The sequence below is a fragment of the Berghia stephanieae genome, chromosome 6 (assembly GCF_034508935.2).
Source record: "Berghia stephanieae isolate SIO BIC M18660-M18661 chromosome 6, UCSD_Bste_1.3, whole genome shotgun sequence".
Taxonomy (NCBI): domain Eukaryota; kingdom Metazoa; phylum Mollusca; class Gastropoda; order Nudibranchia; family Aeolidiidae; genus Berghia; species Berghia stephanieae.
Window position 1 is genome coordinate 57,221,022 of NC_088365.1, and position 12,500 is coordinate 57,233,521.

General features: G+C 33.4%; 1 protein-coding gene across 1 annotated transcript in view; it reads right to left on the reverse strand.

Moving 5' to 3' along the window:
- LOC144975323 (protein MON2 homolog) overlaps positions 1-12,500 on the reverse strand; it is a 497,118-nt gene that overhangs the window by 455,876 nt on the left and 28,742 nt on the right. Inside the window, exons 16-20 of the mRNA XM_078919294.1 lie at positions 12,212-12,357; positions 6,913-7,017; positions 5,314-5,471; positions 4,368-4,455; positions 3,883-3,984 (exon numbers count right to left, since the gene is read on the reverse strand). Coding sequence (XP_078775420.1) covers positions 3,883-3,984; positions 4,368-4,455; positions 5,314-5,471; positions 6,913-7,017; positions 12,212-12,357 — 599 coding nt within the window. The remainder of the gene's footprint in view (positions 1-3,882; positions 3,985-4,367; positions 4,456-5,313; positions 5,472-6,912; positions 7,018-12,211; positions 12,358-12,500) is intronic.

A 12,500-nucleotide genomic window follows, 5' to 3' on the forward strand; every position in this document is an offset into this window, starting at 1 on the left:
TTCTTTTGTTGTTTATTTTATTGTTTTGGGTTTTTGTTTTTATATTTTTTTTTTGTTTTGTTTTGTTTGTTGGTTTTGTTTTTTTGTGGGGGGGGGGGTTGTTTTGTTGGGGTTTTTTTGTTTTGTTTTTTTGTTTGTTTTTTTTTTTGTTTTTCGTTTGTTTTGCTTTTTTTGTTTTTATTGTTTGTTTTGTTGGTTTGTTTGGGGGGTTTTTTTTATTGGCGGGCGGGAGTTTTGTTTTGTTTTGGTTTTTTTGTTTTGTTTTTTGGGTTGTTTTTTTTTTTTCAGACTACAGCAGTAATGCCCAATATATTATTTGTGACGTACGCCTCAAAAATGTTTAACATCGCGAAAAAAAAACCAGGTGTCAAAATAATATCTGCATCTACTTATTTTACAAATCACCATTTTTTTTTTTTAAGTTTTAAACCCACGGGAACATATCGTTTGAAACTGATTAACTCAGCCAAATATGAATTAATTACTGTCAATGCGAAATTGGTTAATTGGTTATAAGCTTGTCATTAAAAAAAAATAAGAAAGACACAGGTGCTTTTTTTTAGTTTTTGTTTAAAATCTTGACATAGTACGTTGGAAAAGGAAGCAAGAAAGAAAAAAAAAAAAAAAGAGAGAGAGAGAGAGAGAGAGAGAGAGAGAGAGAGAGAGAGAGAGAGAGAGAGAAAGAGAGAGAGAGAAATAAAGAAAGAAGGAAAGCAGGAAGGAAGGAAGAAATGGGGGAAAGAAAGAAAGAAAGAAAAAAAGAAAGAAAGAAAAAAAGAAAAAGAAAGAAAGAATGAATGAATGTATGGATGACTGGATGAAAGAAGGAAAACAAGAACGAAAGAAAAAAAAGGAAAGACAGAAATAAGTAAGGAAAGCGAGAATGAAAGGATGAAAGATAGAATGAAATAATGAATGAATGAACAAATGAATGAATGAATGAATGAATGAATGAATGAATGAATGAATGAATGAATGAATGAATGAATGAATGAGAAAGAAAGAAAGAGCAACATACAATACAAAATTCTCTTTGAGAGCAGGCAAAGGGGTATCCCTATAATTTATGACTTCAGAAAAATGAACCTAAATCCAATACTAAAAAATTGGATTATTGGTCCCGTCAAATTCAATGAATGATGACATAGTATTGCCTATTTGTTTGTGTTAGGGTTTCAGTTTCAGTTCTGGTATTCTGGAGCTCGTAGAAGTCTGTTATAGGCAACACCTATTTGCCTATTCATGAGGGTTAACAGGATAACAAGAATAGTTTTTTCTCAATTAAGAAAACGAGATAGAACACACACTGACACGCACAAACCCAAACACACACACATACACACACACACACGCATACACACTATCTATGTATTTCTATCTACCCCTCTCTCTCTCTCGCTCTCTCTCTCTCTCTCTCTCTCTCTCTCTCTCTTATATATATATATATATATATATATATATATATATATATATATATTTATATGTGACCCTTCGTCTCAAATCGGTATTATGTCGGAACGAACCAAATGTTTAAAAGCCAAATTAAATGTTAAATTGGTCAAAAATATAAATTGTTGGCATTAGTACCCTACACTATGGTATCCATTCTCCTCAATAAAACATACAAACTCAACACAAGTCTGATATTTCTGGTTATATATTCAATTTTCAACATCTTAACCATCCCGACTTAATACCGTTTTGAGGCGAAGGGTCACATAATATATATATATATATATATATATATATATATATATATATATTATACATATATATATATATATATATATATATATATATATATATATATATATATATGTGTGTGTGTGTGTGTGTGTGTGTGTGTGTGTATCTTATATCATTTTTCCCATTCAAAAAGAAAAGGACTAGTGGAATTTCACTTTTGATAATTTTTCGTCGTAAAAGAATACATACAAACCCAATATAAAAAGTAACAAACAGAGAGATGGTTTCGTAGTCAAAAAAAACAAAACACATGAGTAGAAAGACATCTCGTAGATAAGATAATGGTGATAATAAACGGCTGGCAAACATTGTATCCAGAGACATCACGTTTCAGAGATTGGTACGGACTCCTCCGAGCGTAACCATCGTTAACTTATAGCCTGACACTGACCAAAAAATGACGTCAAAAGACAAGTCTTTGACCACAAAAGAAAACCAATCGTGAGCCCTATTCAATAGTTCAACCAATGGAATCAACCAATCAACTAACGACAACTCACTAGACGGTGCAAAAACCTAAAAAAAAAATGATGTCAAACTATAAGTCCTAGAGTTTTCTAGCGTCAGGCTATATTAAGTTAATGATGGTTACGCTCCGAGGGACAGCCATGTCATTTCACATGAATGGTCAGAGAAATTCAATCTTTAGATTACATATAAAAAAAAATAATTTTAAAAACAACAAAACAAAACAAACAAACAAAAGAAAATCAACAACAGCACAATAGACAAAGGGAAACAACTTACCTTCTTTTCCATTGCTTGACCGGGATAGCTGACTTGTATCATTTATTCATTTATTAACAAATAAACTTCAGACATAAAAGAAGCAAGAGGAAGGAAGGGAAGGGGGTGGAAAAGAAGGAGGGGGCGTAGTAGGAATATGAGAAGGAGGAAGAGGAGGGTAAGTAGGAATAAGAGGAGGAAGAAAAATTCTAAAAAGAAGAAGAAGAAGAAGAAGAAGAAGAAGAAGAAGAAGAAGAAGAAGAAGAAGAAGAAGAAGAAGAAGAAGAAGAAGTAGTAGAAGAAGAAGAAGAAGAAGAAGAAGAACAAGAAGAAGAAGTAGTAGTAGAAGAAGAAGAAGAAGAAGAAGAAGAAGAAGAAGAAGAAGAAGAAGAAGAAGAAGAAGAAGAAGAAGAAGAAGAAGAAGAAGAAGAAGAAGAAGAAGAAGAAGAAGAAGAAGAACAAGAAGAATAAGAACAAGAACAACAAGAAGAACAAGAAGATGCACAACAACAACAACAACAACAACAACAACAACAACAACAACAACCACAGCAACAGCGAGAAGAAGAGAATGAAGAGGAGGATAGGACGGACGACCAGAAGGAAGAGGAGGAAGAAGATAAAAGAAGAGAAGGACACGGAGGAGATTAATAGCTGTTGTACACTTGATAAACATAATTAAGGCATTTGGCCAAAGATAAGAGAAGACAAGATGACTGCCAACCTATCATTTATTTGGACATGATAACAATAAGAAAATACGTAGATTTAAATTCCTTAACTTAAAATCATTAGTATCATTACTATTATCATTGTTATTTTACTATTATTATTTTCATCATCATCATCATCATCATCATCATCATCATCATCATCATCATCATCATCATCATTCTATTATTATTATATTTTATTATTATTATTATTATTATATATTATTATTATTATTATTATTATTATTATTATATTATTATTATTATTATTATATTTTATTATTATTATTATTAATATTATTATTATTATTATTATTATTATTATTATTATTATTATTAATTATTATTATTATTATTATATTATTATATTATTATCTTATCATTATTATATTATTATTATTATATATTATTATTATTATATTATATATTTATTATTATTATTATTTATTATTATTATTATTATTATTATTATTATTTTATTATTATTATTATCATTATCATCACTATTATTATTGTTATTATTATTATTACTATTATTATTATTATTATTATTATTATTATTATTATTATTATTATTATTATTATTATATTATTATTATTGTCCTTAACATAATTATTGCTATTTAACTCGAGTTGGCAGGTCAGACTAGACAATGACAGAGTGACAGTGACAGTGACAAGGGTAGCGAGTACTCACCTCAAGCAGGTGAGCCGTCACAGGTCTCCATAATACTTCCACTCTGCCTAGGTTGACTAAGCCGCTCTCTAGTAACTTGGCCACAGCAAATAACGAAGGTTCCTGATGGGATGAATACACAATATGGTGGTGGTGGTGGTGGTGGTGGTGGTGGTAGCAATGATGATGATGATGATGATGATGATGATGATGATGATGATGATGATGATGATGATGATGATGATGAGGAGGAGGAGGAGGAGGAGGAGGAGGAGGAGGAAAACGATGATGACTTTGAGCATGTTTAGTGAATATTGCTATATATATATATATATATATATATATACACAAATGCTCCAAATTGGATTTAGTATATTTGTTGGCTTCGAGGTTATTTTTTTCTTCTTTTTTTTTTTTTGTTCTTTAAATATAAATAGAATATTCATTTCTTCTCAATATACTCCCTTCAGCATTGACCTCAACATAAAAGAGAGCTCCCTTCTTACCCTATTGGCAAACGCCACTTCCATAGAGTCGCTGGACAGTTTACACAGTGCGTCAATCAAATGGTGTAAAGCCACATCGTCCAAGTACCTGAAACAATATTTCAAATTATATTCATATATACAGATACTTCACATGTTGCTACTGTACAAATTGGATTCTCTGACTCGTACTCTAAAAAGTGTGATCCGATCTTAAATTGTGAGTATTTTCTAAATACTCCCCCCCCCCCCCCCCCAAATTAAAAAAACACAAAAACAACAACAAACAAACAAACAAAAACACCTGACTCTAGAATATGACAGCAATATAATAAATATAAGGGTGACTTAACTCTCTCCTTGCCGATCATCTTCAGTATTTTCCCAAAAAAATGGCAGGCTTACCTAGCAGACAAATTGATTTTTTAAACTCAAACAATCTCTCTACAAAACAACTTTATGTCCTTATTAATTAAACAAAGATCATTCTTCAAAGTTTGTGATGTACAAAATAAATCTGGATAAGAAAAATGTATATTGTGTCGTAATAAATGTGACGATTTTGCTGCAGGTGGTAAGGAAAGGGTTAAATCCATCTAGTTCCAACAAAGTTCTGTTTCCATCAATCCGTCACAAAAGTAAAATTAAAAAAAAAAAATTTCAATCATTTAAATCTGTATTATGCTTTTCTCGTTTTAATCATGAATTCTATCAAAATCATTTTTAAAATGTGATCCAATAACCGTAAAATCCCATATTAATTGGCAAACGATCGTCAAATAGAAAGATAAAGTAAATTTAAAATGGACATACTGAATTACAACTCTATGCTCTGTTATTACATGTTTGTTTTAAGGGGGGGGGGGGACGTTTGTAATTCGGTTTGAAAATCTGTGGAACTGTGTTATATTAAATGTTTAAATATATTTATTTATTTATAGAAACGAAATCAACGAATACTACTGACTGTGAGCTTTCAAATAATCTTGACAGCATAGACGACAAGATGGGCAGGTCAGCCATAGCAGCTGTGGTGATGACGCTATTGTTACTGTCATTGATTTGTTGTCCAGCTTTCAGACTGCCGCCAGCGGCTGGTTTCAAGCCTAGAATCCAAACCAGGTGCTGGGAAAAAATGTTGAAAAAAAAACAATTAAAAAATAATAATAATAAAAATAAAATTTTAAACCAAAAAAACAAACACAAGGTGAAGCAGATTTAAAATAAAGACTCAGTAAGGTAATGTAAGTTTAATGCTAATTGTGAAATCATCTAATATTGTTTTGTTTTTGTTTTTAGGTGTTTAACGGTACTTTCGACACTATTTAGGTCATTTAAGCGCCCGAAATCATTTAATATCAGAACACTGCTAAATAAGGGTTAAAATAGGGATAATTTTTAAAAATAATTTATTTTTACAAAAGGAAAAGAAAGCAAGTTGTAGGTTAGGTATTTATTTTAGCTAATTCTCTCTAAAGATTTCAAATCTTTTATTTAAATTCCTAATCAATTATAGACTTGTGATTATCTTAAGAGAAGAATTTCCATTTTATAGTTCATAACCAAAAAAAAAAAAAAAGAAAAGAAAAAAAAGAAAGAATGAAAGAAAGAAATAAAGGATGATCATGACAAGAAAACATAAGATGAGAATTCCTGCTATTTGAATCCATATCCTTTCAATACAAAATCAAAAATTACGACCACCACACTACTTGCTCTTTTCAACTCTTTATTGTAAATAATAAGTATATAATTTTTAGACAAGCCCATCGGAGGGTTTAAATTTCAAGCTTAAATTATTTTTTTAAAAAAGGGGGGAGGGGGGGGGGGAAGACTTATTAACATATAATAATTGACTTTGACTATAAAAGGTCTCTGAGTCCAGCAAACATCATAACAATACCATGGGGTGAGATTTAATATTGTTTTTTTTTCCAATGAATAAAAGTTTAAGAGAGAAGAGAGCAAAGGGAAATAACAATGAATAAAATGTATTGTTGAAAGCAATAGTTTCAGCCACAGTATGGAATGAACGTGTTTACAACCTACTTCAGACCTTTTCATAAATAACTGAGTAACAATAACAAAGATGTGTTGTGCCGTATTGTTTTTTTTTGTGTTTCATTCATTTGTGGAACTCACTAAGCCCTATGAAATAATATTGTCTCTATTTGAATTGTCCTAATAGAAAAGTTTAGTGAGTTGGACACACGTAAGGGACATAACCGTGACAACCACATTCTTCTTTCAAGGGTTATGATGATGATGATGATGATGATGGTGATGATGATGATAATGATGATGACGATGATGATGATGATGATAATAATAATAATGATGCTGAAAACTTAAATAGCGCTATAAGTCCGAGACACCAGACTCTAAGCGCTTAAATGATGATGATGATGACGATGATGATGATGATGATGATGATGATGATGAAGATGATGGTGGTGGTAATGGTGGTGATGGTGGTAATGGTGGTGATGGTGGTGTTGAAAATTTCAACAACAACAACAAAGGGCTTTTGGCGGCAATGGTTTCATGCAATCAAGTCAAAGGTTACCTGTAGAGTAGTGAGTACCAAATGCCAGGCAGTGCCCAAGATGTCCCCGTGGCAATGGGCCAGACTAAGGATAGAACGCATCACCTGGATGTTCTTGGCTGTAAGCTGAAGGGGGAAGGGGTGCGAGAAGGGGGGCAAAGAAATATCAATTACTCTCTTCATTTATATAGCCAAAGAAATACAAGGTAATGTAAGTGTTGCTGCTCGAAGCTCGAAGCAATAAACAATAATGTGACATTGAATGTAAGCTTCAATTTAATTACAAAAACAGATCAAATGAACGTTTCGGGTTTCCACCTTATCAACAAAAAAGGATGAATCTTAACTATGCCACTACCACATCATCTCATCTCATTCATCTGTGGTGTTTCATTCATCCTGTTTTGTTGATAAAGGGGAAACCCGAAACGTTCATTTGATCTGTTTTTGTAATTAAATTGAAGCTTACATCCAATGTCACATTATTATTCATTAAAGAAGTACACGAAAAATCAATGATATAATTCTTCTTCTTCAAGTACCAAGTCTGTGCCAGACATCTGTGATCATGGTACGCCGTTCATCTCTCTGATCAGATAGCCCCAGAAAACTAATATTACACCACTCTTTCTTTGTCACCCAGCTGTTCAAACTATTCAAATATGTTTTTCTTGGTCTACCTTTACTTTTTTACCTTCTATCTTTCCTGTGATGGCCACAATGATATAATAATATGTCCATGAATAAAATATAAATTAGATCTATATAACGAATTTTCATACGGTGATATCGCATTTCACAATGTTACTTCTGTCCCCATGTGTTTTTATTTTTCAAAAAATCAATCAATCAATAATAATAATAAATAGAGCTTTTATATAGCCACCAAACGTGCTCAAGGCGCTTTACAAGGGGTCCCTGGCCAACTGCAACATGTAAGACGGGAAATAACGCCTGTTAGGCGATATTACAATTTTTTCGGACAAAGACAAAGCTGTCAACGGCCAGGTACTCATTTTACACCTGAGTACGGTGAGAGAATGTGGGTAGAGAGCCTTTTCCAAGGACTCAACTATGCCCGAGGCTCGAACCCAGGACCTTCCAATCCGAAACCGAGTATCATACCACAAGACCACATAACTTCACAATCAATCAATAAATCAATCAATCATTAAAACAAGAAATGAACCATGAAATTTTACATAAAAATTGTAAAGAGTTTGCATGAATATAATTGAAATTTTTAAAATATTTGAAAAAAAATCAAAATGCTGCATTGCATTGCAGAGTGTGGTAAAATTTACTTTTTTTTGCAATATGGTTTCAATGATGAAAAATAAAAAATCCACAATAAAAACAAAACAAAAAAATCATTGAGACAGATAGACCCAAGAGCAGGCCAAAAAAAATATCCCGAGAGCCGATTTCTTGCAACATTAAATTGACACTTGAAATTGCCTGCTACCTTTTGGATAGGACGGTCCTATACAAAATACTTGTAGCTATCCTGTTTTGCAGGGGAGCAAAAAAAAAAAAAATAAAATAAAAACCTAGACTGCGCTATTAGTAAGTAAGAAACAACTAAGAGAGAGAGAGAGAGAGAGAGAGAGAGAGAGAGAGAGAGAGAGAGAGAGAGAGAGAGAGAGAGAGAGAGAGAGAAATAAAAAGAAAAGAAAGAAAAACAAGGAAACAGACATTGAGAAAGGACGATAGGGAGGGGTGGAGAGAGGGATATATATATATATATATATATATATATATATATATATATAGAGAGAGAGAGAGAGAGAGAGAGAGAGATAGATAGAGAGAGAGAGAGAGAGAGAGAGAGAGGAAAGGGGGGGGGGGGGGGTTGAAGGGGTCAAAGAGATACTGACTAAATATAACAAATATTGTTTGCTTATCGTGGATGATATATTTTAAAGGATAAACAATTCCAATACAAGCTTATAATTCTTATAATCTCATGGCGATGTTGTCACAACGTCAAATTACCGTGTGTGTATGTGTCTGTATGTGTGTGTTGAGTGTGTATGTATGTGTGTGTATGTGTCTGTATGTGTGTGTTGTGTGTGTTTGTGTGTGTTTGTGTGTGTATGTATATATATATATATATATATATATATATATATATATGTGTGTGTGTGTGTGTGTGTGTGTGTGTGTGTGTGTATCAGAATCTGTGTTTACGAGCGTGTGTGAATGTCTGTATGTATGTAGTGCCATACAATTGATAAATAAATGAATTTATTATTATTACTACGGATTTATAAATAAACGAATGAATGAATGAAGAACGTGGTGACTGATTTAGGAAACCTGTACCGGGGGGACAGTGAGAAAACCGTCATAGGTTCCGCCGGCAATCTATCATGTTCTGTAAATGGAAATTTGCTGTCGGAAGCAAATAGAGTCCCTATGGTTACACCTCCCCCTCCCCCCCCCCCCTTCCTACAGCATTAATATGGGCCCCCCCCCCCCCCCCATACACACAGCACAGCTCTTCCCCTTCATCCCGACCCCCTCGTTCCTATGCCCCAACGAAAAAAAAAAAAAGAAAGAAAGAAAGAAAAAAGAAAAGAAAATAGTATGAAAAAATATACATTGATTCACAAGCTTAAAGTACAACAGATGTAAAAGCAAAACAGCAACCACCCCCCCCCCCCCCCCCCTGCTTAGTTGTTCCGGGTAACCCCCGCCCCTCCGAAAAAATAATAAATCACATCAGGGAAGAAGACTGATAATTTTTCCCATATCGGTAATAGAAGAGAGAGGGCAATGAGTACAATTCAATTACTATGTAAAGAAATGGAGAAGGAAGAGGAGGATGTGACTCGTTCACCTCTGTGATTTGATTGAATGTAAGATCAAAAGTCACTGGGGGGAGGAGGAGGAGAACGATATTAATAATAATAATAATAATAATAATAATAATAATAATAATAATAATAATAATAATAATAATAATAATAATAATAATAATAATAATAATAATAATAATAACATATGGTTGGTTGTATCAGATGGATTGATTATTCGATTGGCTTGTTTGGTTGGTTGTTGTTGTTTTATTACAGTCGTTTGTGATTTATTGATTGATTTGTTATTTAATTTACCTGGACGGATAAGTTTGTTAATTTACCGATTAGATGGCGAATAAACAAACAAATTAATGGGCTGATTAGTTTCTTAAATTGATTATTGATGATTGAACTGAATTTTCGATTCATTAATAGATATTGGCACTACTGACTGACTGCTGATTTACTTCTTGATTGATTGATTGGTTCATTGATTGGTTGATTGATAGATTAATTTATTTATTCATTGAGTGAGTCATTGATTGACTGTTGATTGATTTATTTATTTACTGATTGATTGATTAATTGACTGATTGAGAGACTAATTGCTTGATTGATTGATTGATTGAGTGAGTGAGTGAGTGAGTGAGTGAGTGAGTGAGTGAGTGAGTGAGTGAGTGAGTGAGTGAGTGAGTGAGTGAGTGGGTGGGCGAGTGAGTGAGTGAGTGAGTGAGTGACTGATTGAGTGACTGATTGAGTAAGTGACTGATTGATAGTTTGACTAGTAGATTGACTGACAGAATGACCGATTGATTGATTGATTGATGGATGGATTAACTGAGTGGATGACAGATTAATCTTTTAATTAATCGTGACACTGCTTGATTGCTCGATTGATTGATCAATGGATGGATGGATTGATTGATTGATTGAATGATTGATCAAACACAAATATACCAACTCTCAGATTCATAAGTACACTATCCTCTCTCTATATACATATCATCTCTCTCTCTCTCTCTCTCTCTCTCTCTCTCTCTCTCTCTCTCTCTCTCTCTCTCTCTCTCTGTCTCTCTCTCTCTCTCTCTCTTTCTAATTTTATCATTTTCATCATCATAATCCTCATCATCTTCATCAACATCATCATCATAAGCAACATCATCATCGTTGTCATCATCATCGTTGTCATCATCATCATCATCACCATCCTCATCATCATCAACATCACCATCATCATCATCATCATCATCATCATCATAATCATCATCATCATCATCATCACCATCATCGGCGTCATAGTCGGCGTTGTTGTCAGTGTTATTGTACTTTAATATTTTTCTGACTTTCAACCATGAACAAAATCAGTGAAAATCCTGATCAAGCCAACACTGCCGGATAAGAAAGATAGATTGACTTTAATCAGATGATGAACTTTAAGAGTATAGGCTTTAACCCTCTCCATACCAACTATAGGAAAATAGTCACATTCGTTACGATACAACCAACATTTTTCTTATTCAAATTTCTCTTGTACATCATAAAATGTAAAGAAAATGAACATTGTGGTATAGAGCAAGAATTGCTACAGAAATTATGTATGACAAGAACTTACTGCTGTTGTGATTGAGTGATAAAAAATCTATTTTTGTGTTAGTAGGATGTGAAGTTTTGGTGAAAATCCTGAAAATGGCTGGTAAGGAGAGAGTTAAGCAGATTCCATTGTGTTATGCGATTAACTCGTTAACTGCGGTACTCTGGAGAGACAGGTATTTAAATATTTGACCAGAAAACGCGTCCTTCAAATATCGATCGATTTAAATGACCCTCAACTACGGTAGTCTATTCTGACAGAATACCAGAGTGGTATGGTGGGTCATATTATAATATAGACCTGCTCACTCATAGTTTTCATGGCAAGAACGAGATATATCTGATTATTAGAAAGTTTGTAAGTGACCAATTTACCCTAAATAACGTTGTAAAGTCATTACACTATGTGCTTTAGTGCCAAATTTCCATTGTCCACCTGATTTATAGAATTGGACTAGCTTATTTTGCTTTGCCCAAAGTTCTACGAAATTTGTCAACAAAGTCTTCATATATAAAAAAATTATTTTTTTTTAATTTGAGCTTTTATATAGCGTAATATCCACTAAAAGTGCTCAACGTGCTTTACAAGGGGTCCCTGGCTAACAGCAACATTTAACATTTAGGACGGGACATGACGACTGTTAGGCGATATTACCATTTTTTTCCGACAGAGACAACATTAATAGCCTCAGTATGATGAAAAAATATGAGTAAAGAGCCTTTTCCAAGGACTCAACTATAATGCAACGCTCAAAGCAAGACTAAAATCTCAAGACCTTCCAATGCGAGTGTCATACCATAAGACCCCATGGCCGAAATGTTACCAGATTGAAGCGATGGATCAGAATTATCCACAAAGATAGACACGACAAGATGGAAACCAAAAAAAAAAAACCCCAAGAAATAAACAAATTAATAAACAGACTTACCATGACTTGTCCCTGGTGAGTTCCGGCAGGCAAAGAAGCTGTGGGCAGAGCTGTTCCTACAGCCACCACCTGACTCCGTTCTAGGGAGTCGCCGGCTCCACCAACTCCACCTCCTGTGCTATCCTGACTACTGGATCGGTTCAGGCCTGAAGTAAGTAAAAGACACAAAGTTATCATCTATCTCATATATAAATAAATAAAAATAAAAATAAAATAAAATTCCTTTTATTCATCCCCAAGGGGAAATTTGTCTTTCAGGTCTATTCCAAGGGAAGACTGGAATAGCCCA